Source organism: Callorhinus ursinus, unplaced genomic scaffold (genome assembly GCF_003265705.2).
Source record: "Callorhinus ursinus isolate GAN/ISIS: 27379988/994484 unplaced genomic scaffold, GSC_fseal_2.0 scaffold36, whole genome shotgun sequence".
Classification (NCBI taxonomy): Eukaryota; Metazoa; Chordata; class Mammalia; order Carnivora; family Otariidae; genus Callorhinus; species Callorhinus ursinus.
The window spans coordinates 10,836,596-10,863,953 of record NW_027397098.1 but is presented as its reverse complement, the minus strand read 5'-3'; the positions used below and the strand labels follow the sequence as shown (position 1 = coordinate 10,863,953).

General features: G+C 41.3%; 1 protein-coding gene and 1 long non-coding RNA gene across 3 annotated transcripts in view; one reads left to right on the top strand and one right to left on the bottom strand.

Annotated features, from left to right (window-relative positions):
* The window catches only part of IL2RA (interleukin 2 receptor subunit alpha), a 52,777-nt gene extending 49,942 nt beyond the window's left edge, over window positions 1-2,835 (bottom strand). Inside the window, exon 1 of one of the 2 annotated variants that reach the window (XM_025853527.2) lies at window positions 2,544-2,835. In XM_025853527.2, the coding sequence (XP_025709312.1) occupies window positions 2,544-2,607 (64 nt within the window). In that variant the 5' untranslated portion in view covers window positions 2,608-2,835. The remainder of the gene's footprint in view (window positions 1-2,543) is intronic. The other variant, XM_025853526.2, reaches the window with a different exon arrangement.
* On the top strand, window positions 1,301-26,188 carry LOC141370511 (uncharacterized). Its single transcript, XR_012374591.1, has 4 exons — window positions 1,301-1,377; window positions 7,506-7,636; window positions 20,350-20,379; window positions 25,877-26,188. It is a non-coding gene; the product is annotated as an uncharacterized lncRNA (long non-coding RNA).
* The last annotated feature ends 1,170 nt before the right edge of the window (window positions 26,189-27,358 follow it).

Here is a 27,358-nt window from a genome sequence, read left to right as displayed (position 1 = left end):
CACTTTGGGTTTTTCTTTCTTTCTTTCTTTCTTTCTTTCTTTCTTTCTTTCTTTCTTTTTTTTTTTTTTTTTGAATCTAGGGGATGAAGATTTGATCACAGAATTCCTAGAATGAAAGAAAGATGATCAAAGCATAGATAAACTTTCAGAATTTCCACAATTCTGAGAAAGGTGCCTTCACTAACGTGCCATGTTGGTAACATCAGGAGAATTCTCTTTTTAACCACATCCCAGGACCCAGTAATATAGAGACTAAAAACACCCAAGTTGACTAATACATCCTCTGCAACCCATCACAATTTTAACTGGTGGCTTTGGAAATTTTCAGAATGAAAATCTGCCCTATGAATCAGCTAGAAATTGCATCTGTTGACAGTCTGATTTCGTTAGAGACCGCTCCCCCCTGAGGAATAAAAAGTCTTGTTTATTTTAAGACTGGGTTCCTTCTCTTGGAGGAAAAGGTCTGAGATGAGATTCTTTCTTATCCTGGGGTGGTTCCTAAACCATATGTTAATCCCAGAAACTCAACCCACTTCACTCTCTTTGGCCACCAGGTCCTCATTTGCCTCTTGACTGGACTATTTTAGGGGCCTCACAGCTTATCTCTGTGCACCTGATCTCCCTCCACTCTATGCCAGAGTCACCTCCATAGAGGTGTCTGCAGTGAATGGAAAGAGCCTAAGTCAGGGAGCCCTGGGTTTGAACGTCAACTCTGTTCCTGTCTGTGTGACTTCTGAGTTTTGGGTCCTTCATCCAGTGAGTTTGTGACATCCACACTGTGAAGTGGTTATGAAGATGAAAATAAGACTTACATGTCTGGCACATAGAAGGTACTCTTTAATGGTCATGGCCATTTTTATTTTCTAGTAGTCATTCATTGACTACCAAATGAAGTTAAAGTTTATAACTTGCTATCTAAGGCCTTGGATCATTCATTTGACCCCATCCTGTCTTTTCAGACTTGATCCCCAGTGTCCCCACATGCCCATCCAGTGTTGGGGGCCACAGCAGACCACTTGCTCTTCCCTCATCCTCTGCTGTGTCTTTGCTCATAGGGGCCTTTCTATCTGGAATGTCCACTTGGGGGAAGTTTACTAGACTCTCAGTGCTCTTTTTGCATGCTGCTCTCCTGAAGCTTCATGATTCCCATCAAATTCTAATCTGTAGTACTGTTATGATACCCATGCCTTTCCCTCCCTTACTAAGTTATAAGTCTCTCAAGGATTGAGCCTATGTCTTGTTCATTTTCGTATTTCCTGCAGTGTCGAGATGGGGACTAAGAGGTATTGAATAGATTTTTGGAGACCTGAGTGAATGGAAGAGTCCTCATAATACTGCCACTTGCCACACTGCCACCAAGACCATCCATATCTTCAGGTAAGTCACCAGTAGCTAGCAATAACACAAGTTTACTTGAAATGGGTTTCCCAGAGATATTGTAAAGGCTTTTCTGTTTTAACTTGGACTGTCCTCCCACTTTGCAAAGACTACGCTGAAACAGAAATCTTCTTATAAGCCTTCCAGAGATCATGCCTTCTTCAACTCCATAGTGAAGCAATTCCTACCCCTGGGTCAGTTCACAGCTCGACATAACCTAGTTACTTCACCAAGTAAGCAAAAAGGCGCCTTATATGCAACAACATGTTTCACTTAACACATCTTTCTGTGGCCAGTTAGCATTATTATTCATCTAGAAATTAGGGCTATGAAATTGTAGACTTTGATATCTTATCTGTCTTCCTGGTAAGCAAGGGAAGAAGTTATTAGAAAATTCACAGTCAATTAGGAAAGGTGGTTTGAGGTAGAAGTTAGTGGTTTCTTATTTGTTAAAAAAAAAATCTTTGACAAAACCCATTTGAAAGGATGAATGAAATCCAAAATTTGCATGTGTGTGTGTGTGTGTGTGTGTGTACACAGATACATACACATGTGTATACATGCATATATACACCTGAAAATATAAGAAAAAGTAGAGTTCTGAAAGTGAGTACTCGTACGCTTTCTAAAATTTCTATAACATTGCACATGTAAGGAAAATCCTGGGCATTATTTCCTGAGGCAGTAAAAAACAGCATATACATCCTTGAAGCCAAACTTAAATTATCCCGATGTTTCCTGTATCGGTTACTAACATCTCAGGACATTACCCTGGTCTTAGAGAGATTCCCAGTAGATTTTTAGTGTTATCTTACAGCTGGTTGGTGCAGTGAAAAACTGAATCCATTGGAATATAAGAGAACATTTCTTGAGGAACCTGCTCATTAGTATCCTGTTAACATCCAAATATCATGCCACTCTATTCACCCCAGAGATAACAAAGACTGAGTGGCAGGAGATCCCACCACTTCAAGCTCTGTTTATAGATCAGGGATGACTGAAGCATAACATGGGGCCCTGGTGGGTCATGGACAAGGGGTAGACCCCGAGATTCAACCCCTTTGTCTGCATTTTCTACTTAGGTGCCCTCTCCCCGATTCTGTGGCTGGGTAGAGGTAATATCCATTAGCCTTCCCAAGATTCTGAGGGCACCCGTGACCTCTTACCTGTCATGTAGCCAGATACTGTGATGAATGTAGAGATTCCCCACATCAGCAAGCTTGGCTCCATCTTCCTGGCACGTGGGATCAGCTGCCTTCTTTAGGGCAGCGAAGAGAAGGTGTTTCTTTGCAGAAGGCCGAGTTTCCTATCAGCCTCTTTTTGACATCATGCTGGGAGGATGGGAGATGAAAGGGTATCAGTCTGTTCGGGGTGTCATCCTTGCTGTGGTCCCTCTCGTCTCTATAACAGTCTGGAGTTGCTCTCTTTAAGTATTAGGCTGCTTTGTTCAGTCAGGAAATTGTGCCTAGCCCTCTCTACTCTCAAATATAGGAAGTGGTTTTAACCAGGTTTTTTTTTTTCAAGTTTAATTGCTGGGAGGTGTGGGCTGGGGTTGGTGAGAAGGATTGGACTTCATTTATGAATCCTTTCTTTAACTTCACCCAGAGAAGGGAAGGGAGATTCCCCTGCTGCTGAAAGAGGGTGAGCAAGCATTTCTTGGCAGTGGTCTCATTTAGTGTTTCATAAATTGACATCACTGTGAAATTGAGGTCCTCCCCCAGACTTGCGGCTCCCTGAGGAGTCAGCAGGTGCCACACGAGATGGGGGGGGACCATAGCGGGGTCTTCAGTATTAAGGTAATTGAAAAGGAAGCAGAAGACTGACCCATACTCAGAATTCATGAATTGTCTCCCGAGATCTATATTTGGTAGTGGCTATAATCATTTCACCATGATGTCCAGGTTCTTGAATGTGAATTGTTATTTTACAAGATATTCTGCCTCCAGATTTGTCTTTCTCTTAAAGGGTCATACTAAAAGTGGGCTTTGGGGGCATGTGGGTGGCTCAGTTGGTTAAGTGTCTGCCTTCGGCTCAGGTCATGGTCCCAGGGTCCTGTGATGAGCCCCACATCGGGCTCCCTGCTCATCAGGGAGTCTGCTTTTCCCTCTCCCCCTGCCCCTGTTCCGGCTCTCTCTCTTTCTCTCTCTCACTCTCTCTCATGCATGTGCTCTCTCTCTCTCTAATAAATAAATAAAATCTTTTTTAAAAGGTGGGCTTTGGTTTTAAACTTTGGACTTTTTTTTTTTTTTTTGCAAAATTAAATCTTTTCTTCCTTGTTTAATTACCAGAGTTATCTTCTGCTTTTCATGAAATGGTTGACTATGTTTTGCTATCTGGAAATTCATGTCCATTAGCAATCATCTAGTTATAGTAAAATAAAATTTTTTAAAATATTCAAAAGCAAGCAAAAGGAAGACCGTCTGGGCAAACCAAAGCAATTCATGGTTCCAATATGTATTATCTCCACCTCTGACATTCTCTCAGAAAAGCAACTACCTCTGAAGAGAGCCTTGGAATTCTGCAAATGAACTAAGAGTGGTTTCCAAGCTGAGTACCAGACTTTGAAGAGAAAAATAGTCAACCGATCTCTTCCTGGGAGTGAGATACTTATCAAAGTGTGACAAGATTATATTTTTAAGATTCCCGAGAAGGTTTAACCTCACTGCTAGAAACATTTTCAACCGTATGCATCAGTGCAGCAATTCCTGTTATCCCCAGTCTGTCCCAGTGATTAAAAGCTCCAGCTTAGTGGAGTTTTGCTAGATAGAGTTATCATTGTATAATTTTGAAACAAACTTACAGAAAAAATTGTAAGTACAATACAAATACCTCCTCCCAATAAACTGTGTAAGAGTAGTTGCCAGTGCGATGTTCCTTTGCCCCTGAATACTTCAGTGGGTATTTCCTACCAACAAGGAAATTCTCCAACAGCACTACAACCATCAGTTAGGAAACAATGTATCAACATTGTATCAACAATGTACCAACATGCATTACTGCCATTCAATCCTTAGACCCAAGTTTCTCCAGCTGTCTCAGTAAGTCCCTCACAGCAAAAGGATCTAATTCAGAACCATTTGTTGCATGTAGTTGTCATGTGTCTTTAGCAGGTCCTTTGTCTTTTCTTGGTTTTCAAGGCCTGACATATTTGAGGATTACAGATGAGTCATTTTGTAGATTATCCCTCAATTTGGATTTATATATTGTTTCCTCAGGATTAGATTTAGGTTTTGCATCTTTGGCAGGAATAACACAGAAGCGGTGCTGTGTTCTTACCATCACACCCTTTTATCCCGTTACTGATGATGTTTACTTTGGTCACTTGATTAAATAAAGGGGTATCTTCCAGGCGCCCCCACTTCAGAGACACTGTTTTCCTCTTTGTAATAAATATTTTGTGATATGATGTAAATATCCATTATTTATTCATTTATTTGTATCTATGTGGACTCATGATTTTTTATTTTATTCAGTGGGTTATAATCTATTACTATTACTTATTTCAAGGCTTAAATTGTCTCCATTTGTCAGTTGGGAGCCCATTCAAGCTAGCTTCTGTGTCCTTTGGATGTGCCCCATCATTCCTCTCGAGTACTTCTTGCTTTGGGGGCGTACAAAGATTTTCTGGGCTGATCTTTGACTTTCTCTGTCCCAGCCCTGGAATCAGCCATTTATCCAAAGAGCTCTGGTTCCTTTAGAGGAAAATAATCTTTAGAAGCCAAGATGTGCTCATTGCCATTGGGGAAGAACTAATCCCAGGCTCTTCCAGGGGACAAAGCTAGGGAATATATGCATGTACAATATATACATGTACACACCCATGCGCACACACACACACACACACATTCACCCTCTCACCTTTACATCTATATGTATTTCTATACCCATCAATACATACTGAAAATCATGAGTTCACACTGATAAATCCCAACATCCCAATTCCAGTCTAATACCACAGAGCTGAATTCTAGTTTTTTCCTTTCCTATATTTGTAACTCCCTTCCCTGACAGTGGAAAATTTGGTTTCCATTATCTCTAGTCTCTTTAATTTTTTATAAATCCCCCTTTATGTTATCAGCCTCTGATCCCTGCCACCATCCCTTGCCCCACATGGATTCCCTTCTTTCCCTGCTCAGATGCTGAATTCCTATTCTGAGCCAGCCCCCAAACTCTGAGGGAATGACCTCCTCCTGAAAAGGCTCTGACACCCCTTACCAGGCTAGCCCCCCACACCTCCACAGATGTCCTTTTGACCCTGCTTGGGTGCTGCACCACTCTGCTGGGCCCTCCCTTTTGGGGATGATCTTCTGTGCTTGCTTGAGTTCTGCCACCAGCCCCGTGTGTGAACCTCCTTCCCATCCCGCTCGGGCTCAGATAGCCCTTGCCAGTCTGCCTGTGCTAGTGGATCCCTCTCACCCCGATCAGGCTCTAACATCCTCCACTGGGCCGCTCCCTGTGGGGACCCCCTGTTCCACTCTGCTTGGACCCTGACTCCTCATTCCAGACAGTCCCCCCACGGAGGCTCCTTCCTCACTACCTTTGGGCTGTGACCCCACCACCATTCTGGGCTACTGTGCCACCTTCCACCAGAAACCACATTTGTCTCCCTTGCTTTGCTCTCCCTGAAAGCTTTAGGACTGAAATGCTCAAAAAAGGAAGAAGAGACAGGTTAGTGGCTACCAGCAAGAGTAAAGTGGTAAAAGGAAAATCAGGCCACAACATGAAATCCGGATAAGCTCAGAGAACGAGCATATATGTAATGAAGAAGCAAATAAAACCACGATTACCTCCAAGATTTTTAATGTGCTTCATGTTTTTCTTAAACTCTAGAAGGTCTAAGGGATTAATATCTCTTGATGGAAAGTAACAATTACCTAAAGTTCACGAATACCTTCAATTTTATGTCAGTTTCTTTTTCTTTTATGAAGTTAAAGGAAAATTAAATTTAATGATATTTATTTACAAATTGTTTGAGGATCAAAGAAATACTAACCAGGACTCATAATGTACACTTGGGTTGAAGTAGACAGCAAAAGTTAATCTCACAAATTAATTAATTTCTTTATAAAATAATCAAAATTTGAAGCATGATTTTTTTTTTGCTTTACAACAAAACCTCCCTCAGCTCCTCCTCATAATAATTAGAAGAGCTAAATCTATTTTATTTTATTAGTAACGAAGTGATAAAATATTAATAAAATAGGTTAAAGACCTTTTTTTCATTTTTATTATTTAAAAAAGTATGATTTTTAAAAAGATATTTATTATTTTGAGAGAGAGCGAGCACGTGTGCGCATGAGTTGGGGGAGGGGAAGAGGGATAGAGAGCGAGACTCTCAAGCAGACTCCCCGCTGAGCCAGGAGGCTGATGTAGGGCTCCATCGCAGAACCCATGAGCTCGTGACCCAAATCAAAACCAAAATCAGCCGCTGAACCGACTGAGCCCCCAGGCGCCCTGGTATACAAACTGTTAAAATGAAAATAGTGATTCAGAGGGCCTTTAAACCATATAGCTGTAATTTTTATGAGGTGTGTTGGCTTAGTTAGATCCTCATAACAGAGGCCACATTTGACAGTGCTTACACACTGTCTTACACTGGTATCTTGGGGAAAAGAGAGGAGCATAGAAATTGCACACTGCTCCAAAAAAAAAAAAAATATCAGCTGATTTGCCTCCATTTTCAAGAAATTTCAGGTTGCATTTTTTCATTTTCACTTGTAAATGTTAGGGCTTGTTGCTTGTTCATGTCAGTCCCAGGGGGAGAACCATGTAAAATTCTTTTAGTCACAGAGGTGAGTTAGCAGGACTTTGTGATATAAATGTTGGGTATTCACCAAACTGAACAATGTCATAAACACATGATGAAATTAAAACTCAGTTACGTGACAGACCAGAGACCGGTAAATTGACAACCACAACATGACAGTGTGATGGAGACCGCCAGCACTTTCCCAAAATCATTCTTCCTTTCCTCTTGGGCAAATGAATAGAATACATTCCCTAGCCTCCGGTAGCTAGGTATGGTTCTGGCATGAACTTCTTGCCAAGAAACGTTAGTGGAAGTGATGTTTTAAGACTTCCACCTCATTTGTTTTACTGGAAACCCTGGTATTTCTTCTTACCTGCAGGCTGGAATGATGTGACCAGAGTAATTTTGGAAGCCGGGTGTTGAAAAGCCCAGCACTGTGCTCCAACTGGGTTTCTGAATGCCTGGACGCAGCTGCATAGGACCAGGAATATGTACCTCAAATTGCTATCTGTAAGTAAAATTTTTTGTACATTATTCCACATTATTGTGGGGTCTTTTGTTACAGCAGCTTAACTTACCTTGACTAATATAATTGGTCTCAATGGACAGATCAAACATCACATGTTCCCGTATTAGTGACTTCCCAGGGGATAGCAGGCTTGCTTAAGAATGGCTCAACAATTTTCCAATCACATAAGAACAACCATAACTCACCATAAATGGGGGAAAAAAACACAGCATTTTATTAGCTTCTAAGCAAAAATGTTTTTTACCTTATCTCTCCCAAATACGCGGGCTCTGCCATTTTGCTTTAAACAATAAATCTAAATGATTCCATTGTCTGACATGTTGTAATCTGAAGTTTCTTCCTAATATTAAAGTTTCACATGAACGTATCTTGACATTTGAAACGAGATGTTGTTGAAGGTCAAGGAGCTAAGGAACCCCTAGGACCACTAGTAGAGCCGCACAAAAAAATGCCTTTAAGTAATTGATTGTCTTTATAAAATATTTAAATTCATATTAACAAAACGTTTCAAAATAATACCATATCACAAAGCCCCCACAATTTTTCTGACAAAATAAGAGGACCAACTCTTGGTACTAAGATGGATTAATATAAAACAAATAACTTAGTTGACTTTTACCATTTGCACTGAGTGAACTTTCAGTCCTTGTTTCCTGCCCTTGAGCTTTCTAGTTGATGTCACACCGCACTGTGCAGACACAGAAGATCTAGGCAGAGGAGAAGGTAGCAGAACCATTTTGTCATGAATTATATATCATCTCACACCAGTGCTCTACATACCAAAACCGCTGCGCTTAATGAATGTACAATTGAGATGGAAAGACACATGAGTATCACTTCTTCCAAGAGGCCTTTTCTAATCCTATCTACTCACTGTCACCGTACCTGTCATGCTGTACCATAATCCACTGTTTATATGCTGTTATACTGCTATTTGTGAAGGCAATTATGCATAAAAATATAACCAGCATATGATAAAGCAACCACAGACAAATTTTTTTGTGAGCACATGTCAAAGTTTTGTTTCAAGCCTGCTGCAAGGAGGTAATTTCCAGTGAGTCCAGTTCAAAGATATTTTTTCTAGTAGAGGGTTTTGTTTTGTTTTTGGAAGAAAAAGTAGCTAGATGACATTGATAGATTAGGCTCAAGAAGGTAACATTTGGTTAAAGGTAACTGAGTTCCTCACAGGACAGACGGTCAACTGTGCAGGTTGAGTCTCAGTGTATCAGGAAATTGCTCAACCCTGTTACCAGAAAAGCTTGGTACTTCCCAGAAGAAACTGTTCCTTACAGACAGCAAATTTCTGACCAATCTGCCTTATCTTAGGCTTGAGAGATAATTTTCTAATGGTAAAAAGGGACAAATACAAACAGTCATGATAAGAAGAACAGCAGAAAGTCAAGAATGGAAAATTCAGTGGGTTGGTATGATCAAGAAAGGCCTAAGAATTGTCCTTGAGGGTAAGTGCAGCCCTGATGGTGGACATACTGAGGTAACAAGGCATGGTCTGCAGTTGGCCAGAAGCAGAGCCGGGTAGACGGGTGGTGGAAGCTATGGGTAGAAATGTCAGTTGGATTCAAACTGGGGTGGACCATGATGGACAATATAAGATATCTGGACTTTAACCACCGAAGATGTCAAAGAAGGGATGGGACATAATCCAAGTGATGCCTGAGCTGGGCGCACCCAACAGGAGAGAGTAAAGGTGCAGGGGAGATTGAGAGTATAGAGCTGCTAAGATAGTCCCCAGGCATGAAATAATAAGGACCAGAATGAAGTGATACAAATTGGAATGGCAAGGGGGAGTGATGTCAGGACATCTTGCAAAGGAAAAATGCAGTTTTGTTACCTGGTATACGGGGGCAAGAAGTAAAGAATGGAAGTTGTGAACTTTGGTAGAGGTAAAATTCACTGATTTGAGTCTCCTCTTTTCCCTCCCTTGAACGTTCCCTGGTGGAGATGCTAGTGAACACGGAATGAAGGGCCCAGCAAGGGCAGATGGGAAGAGACAACAGGTGGTTAAATCCAGGTGCCCGAGGCTGAGGTTGGGCGAGGGGCAGAATGGCAGTGCCTTTAATGGACAATAGTTAGTTGTTCACTTTTGGTTCTTCTCTCATTCCCACTCTGTTGGGTGGTCCTTGAAGATGGGACCTCTGTTTTTGCCCTTTATCATCCATTCTATCCTAAACCTTGGTTCCTCCATCTCTTCCATCACCCCACTAATGAGTAGTTAGCTTGTAGCAGAAACTATTTCTAAGAGTCTAGATAGAGGAGAAAGGGGGTAAAGGAGGAGCAGGTGAAGGGAGAAGATGTGGTGAGAAATCTATCACCTTCTTTCACTTTCCCCTAATTTACCATTATGGCTTGTCACTTTGATGGTCCTTTCAACGATGCCCCTAGTCCCAAGTGGCACAGATTCTCCTTTGAAGGGAAGATAAAAGAGACGGATCTTGAATGATTGCAAGCAGAAATAAAAAATGAGGAGAAAGGATGTATGGATAAGGAGCAAAGAGATAAGAAAGAAGTGATCAACACTACATCAAATGCTAATGATGGAATGTATGGTGACTGACATAACATAAAAAAAATAAACTGGAAAAAAAAAAAAAAAAAGAAGTGATCACAGTGAGGGATGGTGAGTCCCATAGGTGATGAGGTACCACAGCTTGCTGACTCCTATTTGTTGAGGGTGGTGTCACCAGTTCTCAAAGACCTGGTCACTAGGGAGGGCATGAGTATGCACATTAGAGATGCCAAGGGCAAGAAAAAATTGCTTTATAGAAAAAAAGAGCTGGTGGATTGGTAATGGAGAAGTAGAGAGGACAGAGAGTGGCAGAGAAGGGGTTCAGAGAGAGTGAAAAATTAAGGGGAACTTTGGGAAAATTAAATGGAGAGCTTAAAGAGATCTTTAAGATCATTGGCAAATAATAGTTTGTGATTTGCTTTGCAATGTTAACCCCTTTCCCCAACATTTCCACAAAAAACGTGAGTAAAGGGTGCCTGGGTGGCTCAGTCGTTAAGCGTCTGCCTTCGGCTCAAGTCATGATCCCAGGGTCCTGGGATCGAGCCCCACATCGGGCTCCCTGCTCAGCGGGAAGCCTGCTTCTCCCTCTCCCACTCCCCCTGCTTGTGTTCCTGCTCTCGTGCTCTCTCTCTCTCTCTCTCTCTCTGTCAAATAAATAAATAAAATCTTAAAAAAAAAACAACGTGAGTAAAGAAATCCCATTTCTTGCTCATGTCTTTTGGAGTTGACTTCACTTTGAGGGTGTGTTAAAGTGCCGAGCACAGCTTTCTCTGTGAGATAGGGGCGAGACAGAAGGCCAGTGAGCTCAGGAATCACATCGTTTCTCCCTCTTCTAATCCTGCTGCTGTCCTCATTGCCATTTCATTGTGGACGCACATCTCCAACAGGCGAGTCTCAGGAAGGGAGAAGGCAAAACTTGGATAAAAGAATTTCATCTCTTTCAAGTCATCCCTCAAAAAATGTTGACTGCATACCTACGGTTAAAGCGTGGTGTTAGGATCTGGGGAGATCTAAGAAATTCAGACCTGCTCTGAGAATGCTCACAACCTACTCAGAGAGAGAAAGAAACGAGCTCTTGACAAGAGAAATGACTGGTGGGTTCTGCAGGGATCCTTTGAGCATGCAGGCCTGCCCTGCCTTTCCTAGTTGCACCACATGAAAGTAGCCTCACTCTCTCATCTCACACTCCTAGCAGAGCACCATGCTGAGTGGTGGCGTCAGAAGCAGAATCCAGAGAGAAGAGGGCTCTCAGCAATCAAATGACCAGAGGTGCTGCAGATCCTACTGTATACATAGCTCACGTTCTTGTTCAGCAAGAGGCTGTTTTCCCAAGCCTATGGTTTCCTGGGCCTTTCTCACCTTTATCTCCTAGCTATGGGTCTGAAATCTCCATTAAAGGTCCTAACGTTTACTTTTTTCCATACAGCACACATGCTCTTGGGTGCATCCTTCATTATAATTAAAGGAGTACAGATTGAAAACCCAGGAACAAGGCACTCAGTCCAGGATCTGAAAGATGCAAAGACAAAGAAAATCGGGGTTCCTGCTCTCAAAGAGCCCACAATGTAATTATGGGGATTGGGAGCAGAAAAGCCCCAACTGCAAACACGCCTGTTAAATTGGTAATCCCCCAAATAGCAAATCAACCAATACAAGAGAAGCTGGGCGAGCGGGGGGGTGGAGGTCTTCAGTACATGTTTGTTAAGTGGGGGATGGATGTGTAGTCAGTATCTGCTGTGAGTGACAGCTTTCATCGTTGAGAGGTATGTCATACTACTGCAGATTTTGCCCCAGTTGGTGCTATGCAAACAGTCTTATTTCTCTCAAACTGGTGTTGAGAGAATGCTGCTGCTAATTCTATGAAATCTACAGGTGCATCCTGTTATTGTGACACAGAGTTGAATTTCTACAGTTTGTAATTTCCACCAGATTTTACTAGGTGGGGCACAGGGGTACCATGGAAAATCTAAATCCACTGTGAATTGAATAATTCCCCTCCTCACATGTCTAGTTTCCAAGGAGCCATTTAACTATTGTGAATTTCCCTGCCTATAAATACTGGGAGAGAACAGCTGGTTTGAATGAATCAAAAACTGATCTCTCCGTCTCTAACAGCTGAAACGTTGACCTTGCTTTCATTTTGCTGCTTATGATGACCAGTCCTGTTGGATCTCGCAAAGATGGCCAAAAAGCTAGATTCCTTTTCCCCCTTTCCATATGAGAACAGGATGTGTTTGCTAGATGGCTATCACCTCTTCCACTGTGGCTCTAGTTCAGGGATGGGTAATCATACAGCTTTTCCTTCACACCAGCACCGATCAATTGCTAATGGCTGCCTGGAGCCAGTCCCAGGGCTCCATCAGAGCTCAGGGGGCTGTAGGGATTTATTTGGAGGGGGCATGTCTGCTCCTCCATCATTCTTCTCCATTGCTTCCAGTTTAATCTTCCTGAAGTACAGTCATTTTTCCCTTCCCTTACCCAAAACCCAGAGTCCTAGGAATCCATAATGTCTTCGAAATTGAGCCCAGATTCATCAACCCGGCACTCAAGATCCTTCCTTATCTGCCCTAGCCTAGCTCTTCAGTAGGAATTCTCCACTTTTCTCCTTCCTGCTGGCTTTGCTACAAACAAAAAATAAAACAAAAAATCATCAACTGCTCACCAATCCCACAACATAACCTCCTCCTTCCTTGGCTCAAATCTAACTGATGCTTTAATACCCAGCTCAAATGCTACCTTCTAATGGAAATCTCACCTTAGCCCTCGATCCTGGAAGTACCGTCTCTCCTCTGCATCTCAGTGAGAATCATGATCACTAGCATTGATTAAGCACACACTACAAGGCGAGCACTGTGCTAAGCATTTCATGTGTATTATCTCGTTGCCTTCTCACAGCAACTGGATAAGGTCAGTGCACTATCACAATTTCCATTTTACAAATGAAGACATGGAGTCTCGTTGCGGTTGTGAAACACCCACACTTGCACGATTAATTAGGGGTGGTGTCATGTCTAGATACCTAGGTCTATCTACTTAAACAGTGCCACTGTTCCATCACTCTCAGGGCATTTTCAAATTTATAATGTGTTGCAGGTCTCTGGAGACATATCTGTTCATTCCAACCAGACTCTATGTGTTTCTAGAGGCAGGAAATGCCTCTAAGTCACCTTTTTATTCCTAGTGCCTCGTGCACTACCTTGCACATAATAGGTACTCAGTAAGTGTCTGTTAAATGAATGACTACATGGAGAGCCCTTTTAGAGCTCTGGTTTTGGGAGACAAGATCAATACAGTATTAGCCTTAACTGGTTTTCATTACTTTCATTTCATTTACTCTATGGAACTGGGTTTGAGGAGAAATCATTCAGTTGTAGTATATCTGAGCCCACAATTATGCAACAGGTTACAAAGCTTTGATTGTACTCACACCTTCAGTTTTAGTAGGAAGGATGGTCAGTATTCTCAATCATGAATCCAAAGAATTGGATGCAATTAGCCAGCTGATGTAAGTTCTTTTATTTTAGGGGCAGAGTGTGTTCTTTTTGGCTCTAGACCTGTCTTTCCCTAAGAGCCAAACGATCTCCAGAAACTGAGCTGGACCAAGGGAGGGCAAGAATGGAGGAGTACGATATTTTTGCTTACTTAGGTTCTAAGCAACTTTGCCTTTTCATGAAAACTCACAACTTTCCCTATAATTTTTACTAGCAACTTCTAGTTTCAGAGCTTGAGAAAAGGAAAAGAAACAAAACAAAAATAAATAAAAATAATAAGCAAAACCCAAAACAGGAACATTCTGGGTCAGGAGGTAAGAGGATTACTTCCTAATAGGCAAAATTTGTATTTTATATGAACCTGGAGGATTAAAACAGAACAAAGGAAGAACATAGAAGTGACATTAGCAAGTTGTTAAATTCATGAAATCCAAACATCTATTCCGTCAGTCATGACCAACTGGGGGATTAGCAATACCTCAAACTCATGAAATTCATTTTTTCTGAAAAGCTCAAAACTTTTTGTTTGCGTTACCTCCTTTTTTCCCCTCCCCAAACTATTGTGAAATATTCTGTTTCTTGTTTGATAAATGAAGAGGTTGAGATCTGTTGAGATTAGGTTGGTTTCATCCAGGCTGTAGACAAGGACTATGTCCTAATTTTCTCACTTCTCTTTTTCTGAAAAAACCCACATCTCTCCTGTTATTACCCAAATTTCCCCACCTTGGTGATTTATCTGTCTGTTTTATACAAAGAAGGGAATTCTCCATCTTCTGCCAAGCTCATTTTTGGTGCTCTGTTTCCACTACTATTTATCAAGTACCTAATATGTGCCACCCACATTGTGCTGGTGTTTACAGCAGGAACAAAACAGACAAAATTTTTGCCATTGCTGTGATGCTTAAGTTCTGGTGAGGCAGATAGACAATGAGCGAACAGACAAATGAATAGAGAGTGTAATGTTCCATGGTGATAGGTGTTACAATGGAAACTGGTGCAGGTAAGTAAAACATGCCAGGATGGGAGTGGAGAGGTCAAGAAAAGCCCATCTGAGGAGGTGACACTTGGCCAGGGTCCTGGGTAAAGTGAAGGAACAGCCATCGTAGCTATTTGGAAGAACAGGACGCCAGTGGCAGAATGAGCTCGATGTCCTAGGATCAACGATCGGGCTGGTGTGAGTGAACAAGCCAGAGGACAGAAGAAAGAGATTCAGGTTGGAAAAGTAAGGAGGGGCTGGATCATTAAGGATTTGTAGACCAGGTCAGGAGTTTGGGCTGTTTTTCTTAATTGATGGAAGCTATGAGAAAGCCAAGAGCAGAGGAGTAAAGTGATCAGGTTATCACAGTTGTCTATCTCCAAATGAGACAGACAATGGTGGCTTGGCCTGACGTGATAGCAGTGGGGGCTAGTGAGTTGATTTCTCATGGACTTTATTTCTTAGAGTGGTTTTAGGTTCACAGAAAACTTGAGTGGTGGGTAGGGAGATTTCCCATTTGCCCATTGTCCCCTGTCCCCCCACAGCCTACTCCACTATCAGCATCCTCCACTGGGGTGGCACATTTGTTGCAACTGATGAACTTACATCGACACATCCTTATCACCCAGAGTCCGTAGTTGATATTAGGGTTCACTATTGGGATTGTATCTCTGGGGATTTGGACAAATGTACAATGATAGGTATATACCGTTAGAATATCATACAGAGTACTGTCACCGCCCTAAAAATCCTGTGCTCTGCCTATTCATTCCCTCCTTCCCTCTAGTCCCTGGCAATTAGTGACTTTTTAATAATTATTTTGCTTGTTTTCTAAGAAGGGAATTACTGTAGTAGAGTAGTGTGCTGATGAAATGCTGGAAAGGGAGAGAGAGAAGAATTGCAGGCACAAAGTTTTTGAGTAAGAGAAAGACCAAAGGGTTTGATGTGTAGACAAAAGAACCAGCCTGGGATACCAGCATAGACAGTGCTTCCATTATAACAGGTGGAAGATAGTGAATAATGCGTCAGAAGTTGGTCTGCTGATAAATGCGGGGCTGAGAGGTGAGATGGGTCTTCTGGTTGCTTAATTTTCTCAGCGAAATGAAAGAAACAAGGTTGTCACCTGAGGAAAAGGGGTGTTAGAGGAGATGGCTTTTGCAACAGGTTTTATTGAGCAATTACTACATGCCAGTCACCGTTTTGGGACCCAGGGAAACAATAGTGGACAAAATCATATCTGTGCTTTCATGAAATTTACATTGTAGTAGATTCAAGAAAGTGTGAGAGGCGAGAATGGGTATTAGTCAGTTTCGCTGCCATAACGAATGACCCAAAGCTTCAGTGGCTTACAACAAAAAAAGTTTAATTTTCACCCATGCTACACGTCAGCTGAGGATCATCTACAGCTCTGCTATGGCTCTGCTCCAGACAGTGAGTAGACTAAAACTCTTCTCAGTCTTGGTCTTCTTCATTCGCAGATCTCAATTAGAAAATCAGTCCCCCCATTAGAGACGATGGACTCTGAAAAACGAACCGAGGGTTCTAGAGGGGAGGGGGGTGGGGGGATGGGTTAGCCCGGTGACGGGTATTAAAGAGGGCACATTCCGCATGGAGCACTGGGTGTTATGCACAAACAATGAATCATGGAACGCCACATCAAAAACTAATGATGTAATGTATGGTGATTAACATAACAATAAAAAATTATTTAAAAAAAAAATCAGTCCCCCTGGAGGGGAGGGGGTTGGGGGGATGGGGTAACTGGGTGATGGACATTAAGGAGGGCACATGATGTAATGAACACTGGCTATTACATAAGACTGATGAATCACTGAACTCTACCTCTGAAACTATAATACACTATATGTTAATTAATTTAATTTAAATATAAATAAAGAAAGAAAGCCTATGGATATTAACTGAAAAAAAGAATATATTCTAAAATATTAAAAAAAAAAGAAAAGAAAATCAGCCCCTGTTTGGCATGTACCAGTCTTGTGACACAAGGAATCAAACAAGAGAGCTTACAGAAACATAGAATAGTTCTTAGAGCTTTTTCAGTGCAGTGTGCATCCCGTTCCATTGGCTAAAGCAAGCCACATGGCCCAGCATGACACCAGTGTGATGGGAAGGTAGGCTCTTACCACAGGAGGCAACACAACTCATGAGAAAGAGGGCATGTAGAAATATAGAACTCTCCACCAAGAAGAGGAGTGCTTTTTTCAATTTTCACTCTATCTAGCCACAACTTTAATCATTTGGATCGCTTATAAATCTGTACGTTCAGCCTCAGTGTTCCCCCTTGGCTACATCAGACTACCTTGAGAGATTTGCCCAGGTCCTGTAAATCTCTCAAACTCAACACATCCCAAGCTGAACTCTCTCTTTCCCCTCAGTCCTTCTCCCAGAATCTCCATCTCCTTCAAAGATGTCAGATCCTCAGTGTCTCTCTCCTTGACTATTACCCTGAGCTTCAGAAGTACCTTCCATCATGTATGCAACCACCCAAAATAGGAATCTCATTATATGATCATCTCTATTACATGGAAATGAATCCCCAAATCCTTAGCACAGCCTCCGAGGGCATTTGTAATGTAGTCTCTTTTCTTGCCACACTCGTCTTAGCAAGTATCTACACCAACTACCTAGTCCCCAAAGTTCTTTAAGTACGTCAGACCACTTCATATCTTCATGGCTTTTCTCATATTCTGGGAAAACTCTGCCTGAAAAGTCCCTCCACCCGTTTTCTTTCAAAGTCAACTCATCTTTCTCCTTCTTGAAGTTTTTATGACTTTCACCCCCAATAGAGTAGACCATTCTCTTGTGTACCTGTTGTAAACTTGTTGTTGTCATCTACAAAACATTTTGCACTTGCTTGTTCTATCTCTGTCTCCCTATTTTGGGGCTTGTTGGGTGATCCTGCCCTTCTCCAGCCTCATGTTTTCACTTGGAAGGTCTTCTGCTGGAACATGCAGTCAGCCTCTCTTTCCACTCCTGACTTACTCCTCTCCATGGAGGAGGGTCCGGATTGATGAGTGACATCCACTGGCCTCTGTGTCTCAACTGGGTGGGGCTAATCTCCTGAAAATTCAAAAGCACCAAAGATTCACTCTTGTTCTGTTACCATTCCCTAAGCCAGCAATCTCAGGAAGTGGGTCTACTTTGCAACGATCTTAAGAAGCCAGGAATCTTTTTTTTTTTCACCCCCAGCTTTATTGAGATGTAATTGACATACACATTGTGTAAGTTTAAGGCATACAGTGTGTTAATTTGATACACTTATGTATTGCAAAATGGTTCCACCACCAGCTTGGCTAATACCTTCACCATGTCACGTAATTACCTTCTTTTTTTCTTTTTTTGTGGTGAGAACACTTAAGATCTACTCACGTAGAAACTTTCAAGTATGTAAAACAGTATTATTAAATATAATCACCATGCTGTTCATTGGAGCCCCAGAACTTATTCATCTTATGACTAGAAGTTTGTGCCCTTTGACCAAAAACTCCCCACATCCCCTACCCCCAAGCCCCTGGTTACCGCTGCTCTGCTGTCTGTTTCTGTGAGTTCAGTTTTTGAGATTCCACATATAAGTGAGATCATTCAGTATTTGTCTTTCTCTGTCTGGCTTATTTCCCTTAGCATAATGCCCTCAAGGTCCATCCATGTTGTCACAAATGTCAGGATGTAAAGCCAGCAACCTTAGGAAGTCTGATCTGTAGACCCAAACTTCTCCTTGGATGGACTCTTGGGAGTCCAGGGACTGCCAAATCATGTCTAGATTTGGGTGTTAAATCTAGAGCCATTCCCTCCAATTCTTATGTCGGTAACAATGCTGGCATTCTGATACCTATAAGTCCCTGTGCTTTTTTTTTCTTTCTTTTCCCTCCTTCCTTCCTTTAATTGTGAACCCAGGAGAGAAAGGGAAGGTTATCAATACATTGCTTAAAACTCCAACATCCCTTCTAGGCAGAAGTTTCCTTCCTATCTCATTCATCTCTGAATTCTAAATGCCTCATACAGGTCCAGGCACATAACAGAAGCTTGGTAAATATTTACAAAATGCATTTTTACTGGAGTATAATTTTAGTGTATGTAACACCAAAATACATAAGTCTTAAATGTGCAGCCTGATGAATTTCAACCCATATACACACCCTTGTAACCACCATCCCAATCAAGTTATAGAACATTTCCATCCCCCTAGAAAGTGTCCTTCTGCTTCTTCCCAATCAATATCTCCTTTCTGTCAGAGATAGCCACTTCTCTTATTTCTTTAAACATACACTAGTTTTGCTTGTTCTTTCATTTCATGTAACTAGTAAGGTATATATATATATTTTTTTCAGTTGGGAGGGGGGTTGGCTTCTTTCGCTCAGCATAATGTTTTTGAGATTCATTCATGTCATCCCATATGTCAATAGGTTTTTCTCTTTTTGTATTACTGTGTAGCAGTCCATCATATAAATATATCAAAATGTTGATTCACTCTTCTATTGATGAACATTTGGGTTATTTCCAGTTTTTGATTATTATGAGTAAATCTCCTATGAACATTGTTGTGTGTGTGTGTGTGTGTGTGTGTGTGTGTGTGTGTGTGTGTATTTTTTTTGTAAACGCATACACTCAGTTCTCCCAGGTATACGTAGGAGTGAATGCCTGGGTCATTGGTTGATGTATGTTGACTGTATGAAACTGCCAAACCATTAAATAAAGCCCCTAAGAACACGTTTGTACACAGCTTTTTGTGGAGACACACACAATTATCTTGGGTATCTACATGCAAGTGGAATAATTAAGTCATAGAGTAGGTGTATGTTACCTTTATGTGAAACTGCCAAACACTTTTCCAAAGTGACTGTTTCATACGCATACTAGCAACAGATGTATGGATTCTAGTTGTAGTTGCTCACATACTCACCAACGTGCATTACTGTCTTTTTCAATTTTATTTATTTTTTTATGTTTAAGGATTTATGTATTTATTTTAGAGAGGGAGAGCGTGCATGAGTCGGGGGAGGGATAGAGGGAGGGACTCTTCAAGCAGACTCCCTGCTGAGCCAGACACAGGCCTCAGTCTCACCATCCTGAGATCACGACCTGAGCCGAAACCAAGAGTCAGCCATTCAACTGACTGAGTCACCCAGGGGCCGCTGTCTTTGTTAGTTTTAGTTATTCTACTGGATTTAATTTGCAGGTAATAATTGTTGATAATAACACATATTCTAATTACTTTGTTCTTCATATATCATTTTATTACTTCACATATCCTTGTGGCTTTCATTTGCATTTTCCTAATTAAATAATAGTACTGAGGATATTTTCACATATTTATTGGCTATTTGGATATCATCTTTTGTCACGTGTCTAATTAAAATCTTTTGCCCATTTTTTTAAAGTTGGGTGTTTTATTTAAAAAAAAACGATTATTAGGAATTCTTCGTATATTCTGTATCCTTTATATAATTCTTTGTCAGATATATATATATATTGCAAATATTTTTCCCAGTCTGTGGCTTTCACTTTCTTAATGGTTGCTGAACAAATTGAAACATATTTTTAGTCAATAGGGAACAGTTATTTAAGAAAACAGTAAAAAATACCATATTGGAAAGAGAAATAAATCTCCTTTTAAAGAGAAGAATTACTTGTTAATTTATCTGTTTTTTTTCTAAATCATGTTTCTATATCTGATTTTCTTAGAGTAGACATCACTGCCAGACCAAGTTCATGGTGAGTACGAACTTCACTAGATACATCGGCAGAATGGGTGGTTATTGTCATATTCCAGTGGTATGCAGTCTTGGCTGGTTCTTAGAATTATCTGGGGAACCTTAATATCATTTTTAACATCAAGGACCTACACCAGGAATTTCAGGTTCAATCAGTGTGGGATGTGGGCTGGGGCACTGGAAGGTTTTATAAAATTTCCAAGTAAATTTCAATTGTAGCCTGTATTGAGAAGCATGGTTTTCATAGTTACTAAGATTTGAGATTTCGAGTTTGGGAGTAGGGTTGGGAGTGCCTGGGTGGTTCAGTCGGTTAAGCGGCTGACTTGATTTCCGCTTAGATCATGATCTCAGGGTCCTGCGATCAAGCCCTGTGTGGGGCTCCACACTCAGTGGGGAGTCTGCTTGTGGATTCTCTTTCCCTCTTCCTCTCCCTCTGCCCCTCCCCCTGCTCCTGCATGCTCTCTCTCTCCTTTTTGCTCTCTCTAAAATAAATAATAAATAGATAAATAAATCTTTTAGAAAAAAGAGCTTGGGAGTAGGGGAGGCATATGGTTTGATGTTTCAGAGTAACAGTAGGGGCTAATAAATAAACCTTCTCAAAGATAGAGTGTCTTAAGGAGTATTTAGTTGCATTTAACAGAAATCCACTCAAAGTAAACAGAGGAGAGAGAGAGAGAGAACAGAGAATGGGTATTTATGGAAGGATATGGGGTATATCACAGAATCCAAGGAAAGCTGAACTAGGTCTCAAGAATTCATTGGCCAAGGCAGCTTTGATGGCTTTGTAGGAAAGTATGGACTGTCATTCTAATGGGCCAGCATTAGATGACCACCATGAGCACTCAGTCTTCTTGTGCATCAGTTCACATCCTCAAGAGAGCATCTGACTGGCCATACACCCCCAATGAATTGAATTTCCTTAAGGCAGAGGTCCATTCCTGGTCCAAGCAACTGTGCCAAAGGGCCATGGCCACATAATATGGTTATGGCTACAGGAACCCATTCGTGTGTGTGTGTGTGTGTGTGTGTGTGTGTGTGTGTGTGTGTGTTGAGGGCGTAGTTCTCAAGGACAGTGAGTCTGGGCTGAGTAGGCACACAAAAGAGAATAAGGATAACCCAGAAATCTAAAAGGAAGAATATGGATGGAAAGAATGAAATAATTAGAATATGTGGTGTTATCAACAACTGTTGAGTCTCCATTTGGTTAATTTTTACCACAATTTTACAATCGAAACTTGGCTTCTTTCTGTCTTAAAGCATACTTCTCTAAGACTGTATTTCTTGCAGTCAGTTATTTTGAGCAGAGAAAACTTAAAACTAACTGAATAAGCGTGATAAAAACATAGATGAGAATTCAAACTGCTGCAAAATAATATATTTATACATACATCAAAAACCCACTGTGATGATTTGTTTCCTGTTTTGTATTACTTGTTCCCCTGTTCGTTTATGCACACTTCTTCCTCACTCCAGCCCATCAGTATGAAATGTAAGACCTTCCTCTTTTGTTAAATAAAAGAGGCATTCATACATGTAACCTGCTTCCAGGCTCTGACATTGTTGCACAGGGAAGTTCAAAAGAAGAGAATGGACACTGGTTGCATCGTGTGCATGGAAAGCAAAGCAAAGTCTGGAGCCCCTTTCTCAAGTCACAGGGACTGGGATTAACTTGAGGGCGGTGGTCACTGTTCAGTAAATGCTTATCGGTATAAGTAAATTTTGGAATAAATGTTTATCAGAATAACTAACTCCTTGGGCTGATGGAGTGAGAAGTAGAGGGCCAAGAAGAGCCATTTTGCTGTGCAGTTCTCCATGTGTGGCTATAGGTCAAGAATGGCAATGAGATTGCCTTCTGATGGATAATGATGGTAATGACCAGACAGCTGTGCTTCAGACATTTGGTATCTGTCTCTGGACCCTGCCTATGCATTTCTAGACAGACATGTATTTACTTACTTAACCCAGTCACTATCAAATATTTTTTAAAGCATGAAAACTTTCCTCTCTTTTTAAATTTTTTCAATGTGTAAACCACATGTTAAAATTGACCAAAGCAGAGACACTCCAGTTGAAGTGGGGGTGGGGGACCCCAGTGCTCCCGCTGGGTCTTTCCCTAGCCCCTCCCTGCCCCGATGGGCCCAAGGACCCTAGATGCCATCACAGAACCCTGGGCACAGCAGGACCGTTTGAAAATCTAGCATGGTTGCTTCGCTTGGTGGAGAATGCAGAAGCAGCTGTTGAAGGTCAACTGATAGGTACTTAGGATTAGAATATAACATTGAAAGAGCATGCCCAATTCAGAGAAACAGGCTTCTGGGAAGATGAGAGGGACTATCGTAGCATGTCGAGAGGATAGAGATCTGCCTGAACATTTATCACCCTGAAAACAGAAGCAGCCAGGAAATTTTCAAAAGAAGACTTGAGAAAACCACATTCCTAACATAAATTACAGAACACAGAGGTTAGATACATTCTGATAAAGGTATATCTTTTAGAGTTTTCACAATTCAAAAAAATGTTCAGTGAGATAAATGACATAATTATTGTCCTTTATGTCAGCAATTCGCAGACTTTAGAATGCATCAGAATCACCTGGAGGGCTCGTTACAACACAGATTGATGGATCCCATCTCCAGAGCTCCTAGTTCCCTAGGTGTGGCAAACGCCTGGAGAGCTTGGACCAGAGAATTTGCATTGGCCTGGGAACTACACTTAGGGAATCTTTGCTCTACATTATTCTAATAGAGAAGGAAAAAAAATGAGTAATGGTAAAAGTAGCAGGAATGTGGGGTGGGGGGGGGACAGCCATATTTCCGTTTATTTTCTTAGAATTTGTGATTACCATAAAGGGAAAGTCTGGAAGCAATCAGACACATACATTTACCATTAGAAAGGAATGTTGCAGAAGTTCATAAAAAGGCAGGCAGGATTAGGCAGCACAAGGCTTGGAGAGGACAGATGGCCTGAGAAAGTTGGAAAGCCAGAACATTTAATTTCTGATAGTATAGTTGCAAATAATGATGCCAATGAGAAAGGAAATTAAATAACTTAAATGGGATTCTGAAAAACTAGGATTTCAAAAGTGCATGAGAGAAACGTAAAACCATGGTGATTGTAAGATGAACCACAGGTCCGTTTAATGGTGTAATAAAGCTAAAATCCAAATTGAGCTGAAGTTTGAAAGAAAAGAGAAAGTATGGCCAGAACAGCTTTGCAATGAACAGCAAATAGTACAGAGAATGGAGTGAGCCTAATTCTTCTTGCTTTTGTTTTTGTTGTTGTTGTTGTTGTCCATGAGCATCACTTTGTGTATTTTTAAGAGGAAGTGATTGTTAGATAGCACCAAACATCTCTTAACACAGTAAAATTTCCTGGATTCCAGCAGGAGCTAATAAAGAAAATTTTAAAACATATCACAAATCTTTAATAAGTCATGGCTGTTTTGCTAGCAATGTAATGATGTCATCAGTAGATTAAAACGATTGTGTCTTATTTCCAAGATTCATACCCTTTATTTCATTTTCCCATCTTACTGCTTCGTCAGTGCTTTCCAGAACAATACTTGACAACAGTGATAAGCGTGGGCATACCTATCTAATTCCTAGATTTTGATGAGAGATTTTTGTTATTTTATCATTCGTTGTAATAGTTTATTAGTTTCAGTAAGTTTTCTTTGCATATTTAGTTATTTTTTTCCCATTTCGTCTATTTTTTTGTCCCTTATAAATGAATGTGATTTTTAAACATAGCTACCATAAAGTTATCCAATATGCAGATCTAGACGGTGAGTGGGTCAACGGTTCATCTTTTGAACACCTACAGATGCTCAACTGAGAGAAGATGAGCTATGATACTGTCTAAAAGTGTGTTTCAAAGCTTTTTAAGGGCTGTTATGTGGAAGAGGAATTAGTCTTATTCTAAAAAGACCCCCAAATGGAACAGGTGCTGTAGAGCAGAAGCTTCAGCAATATGGATTTTAGTTGTCCATAAGAATTTTTCTAGAAGTCACTGCTGTCCAGGTATGGACAGTTTCTGGAGACGGTCTGGCTACCGGAAGTATTGGGTAGAAATTGCTATGTTCCTCCCCCCGCCCCCACATCACTGCCTTTTCCCCCCGAGAGAGGGGCATAATTCCCTGATTGGTGAAATGTCAAGAGTCTAGTGGATGTTTATGTTCTATATTTCTGTGTGCAACAGGTAGCATGTCAAGGGCTGTCTTCAGTGATACAAGGCAGAGGGCTGGGCAAGTGTCTGTTTTACACACCCCAATCCTCTCCATGTACATTACAAGGCCTATGCCTGGGCCTACCACCCACTGCAAACTAGCTTTACCTCAGTAAAGCTAATATTTTGATCCCTGTGTTCCTTCTTATATGTGTTCTGATCATCAATTCCAATGTAGAGGGGATGGGGATGGGTGGTTCTCCCCATCAGCATACAATTCTCAGACACCTGATGGGTGTTGTACAGTTCAACCCAATTCTGATACTGCCTACCCAGAGGTAGTATCAGATCCTGCAGGTTTAAGTGTTCAGTCCTACAAGACTGTCCCCCTCCTTTATTTTTTTTTTTTAAAGATTTTATTTATTTATTCATGAGAGACAGAGAGAGGGAGAGAGAGGCAGAGGGAGAAGCAGGCTCCCAAGGAGCAGGGAGCCCGATGCGGGACTCGATCCCAGGACCCTGGGATCATGACCTGAGCCGAAGGCAGATGCTTAACCATCTGAGCCACCCAGGCGCCCTGTCCACCTCCTTTAGATACCAGCTGCCAGCCCAGACTGCTCCCTGTACTTCTGGCCAGCTGGCTACAAACTGGGGGTTCTAGCAACTGCCTCCAACTCAGGATGCCAATTGCAAGTCTCGGCTGTTACCTATACTTCTGACTGACTGGCTATAGATCACAGGTTCCAAAGACCCCTTTATTGGGTTTGTTTAATTTGCTAGAGTGGCTCACAGAACTCAGAGAAATATTTTACTTGCTGGATCACTGACTTGTTATAAAAGGATATACATTTGGAAACAGCCAGATGGAAGAGATGCACAGAGTGAGGTATGGGGAAACAGTGTGGAGGTCACATGCTCTCTGAGCATGCCACTCTCCCTGAATCTCCACCTGTTCACAACCTGGGAGCTCTCTTAACCCCATCCTTCTGGGTTTTAATGACAGTTTCATTACGTAGGCATTAGTTATTAAATCATTGGCCTTTGGTGATTGAATTCCACCTGCAGCACCTCTCCAGTCTCCAAAGGTCAGGGAGAGGGGTAGGACTGAAAGTGCCAACGCTCAAATCAGATGGTTGGTTCCCCTGGTTACCAGTCTCCATCAGTAGGTGCTTTCCGAAAATCACCCTCGTTAACATAACAAAATACACAGATCACTCTCCTCACTTGGGAGATTCCAAGGGTTTTAGGAGCTCTATGGCAGAAACAGAGATGAAGACCAAATATATATTTCTTACCCTAAGTCACGAAATCACACTCCTTTTATTCCTCAACAGGTTCAGTACTCAGAGGGGAGAGAGCGTGAATAGCACCGTGAAATCTCAACGTTGTGAGTACAACAGAGAAGATTTAAGCACTGAATATGGTAATGGGGTCTATAGGTTATTTCAGCCCTCTGATTCTATGGCTCTGTAATACTGTTCAGTCTCTCACACAAGAAAGCAGAGGTATGCAGGAGTCACTGCATGGCCTTTGACAGGGGGATGACCCAAATCAGCTTTAAAAAACCTGTTTCAGATTTGCTTTTTTTCCTCTAAGATGATATTCAGATCCAGCAAACAAAATGTCTCCTCTTAGAGCAGGGAAGACCGACCATCCCAGAAAAGAGGAACCAGTGGATGGACACAAATTAAATTCTGTTTTTCAACTTTTTTCTTGTAACAGAAACTATGTTTTTGCTTCAGGAAGAAGTCTTAGATAGAAAAGAAATGAAAGGAAGGGAGGAGGGATATCCATGAACAAAACAAGAAATTCACTAGTACTTCTTGTTCTGTTTCTCTGAAGGTCACAGTTACAGATATTTTGATAAAGACATCCTCCTTAATGCTTGTGGTCTTTTCATATGATGGGGAAGATACAGTTGGCACTGTTTAGTCAGGGCTGTCACCTTACGTCGAAACATAGCGGAATGTAGAAGGTTGGGGAAACAGAAGAAAACATTTTTCATTTTCCCCAAGGCCCATCTTTGTCGTTTCTTTTCTTATCCTTTTTTCATCACTTTTCTAACCCCACCTGTGTGTGTGCCCCACACTTTGCATCTTGATTTTCATGCTTGCTGTTGGGAAACAATCCTCTGGTTTAAGAAAGTAGGAGAGTGTACTGTGGGGAAATCATTATTTGCATTTATTAGACTAGAAAAAGAATTTGAAATGCATCCTGCATTCAAATAGGATCATAAATAAACCACTGAAAATAATCAATAACCTATCATTGAATTTGTAATTAAATATATAAGAAATGATAATTTCTTGAAATCTTTATTGCAAAAGACATTTTTATATAAGATACTAAATAGTATACATGTGGCTAGTACACAAATCCCTAGAGCTTAGCAATTAATTACCTTTGGAAATGAAAGTTAATAACGGAATGCAAGCCCGCGTTGAGGTAAAACCGCAATGATTGCCATGAATCTCTGGGAGAATCTGGGAGCACATGTCCAGTGAGGATGATGTGTGTATAAGTGAGCAGAACTCCCTTGAATGTAATTTTTAAAAAATTAAATCTGACGAATTTTTGGTTGCCTGTTGAAAGAATGTGCTAGCAGAAGGAAGATTGTCTCCCGAATTTCCTAAAGGGAGCCCCCAGAGCAAGACTTTGTTGTCCAAGGAGAGAGTGCTTTATCCGCCCAACGCGCATGCTTCCTTTGTGGATGAGGGGCGTTAGTACACGGTACTGTAAGAATCATCTCGAGGTAACGTGGCCACTGGTTGGCCTTGCCTTTATCCTCCCCTAGGTTCCAAATGTCTCTCTTAGAC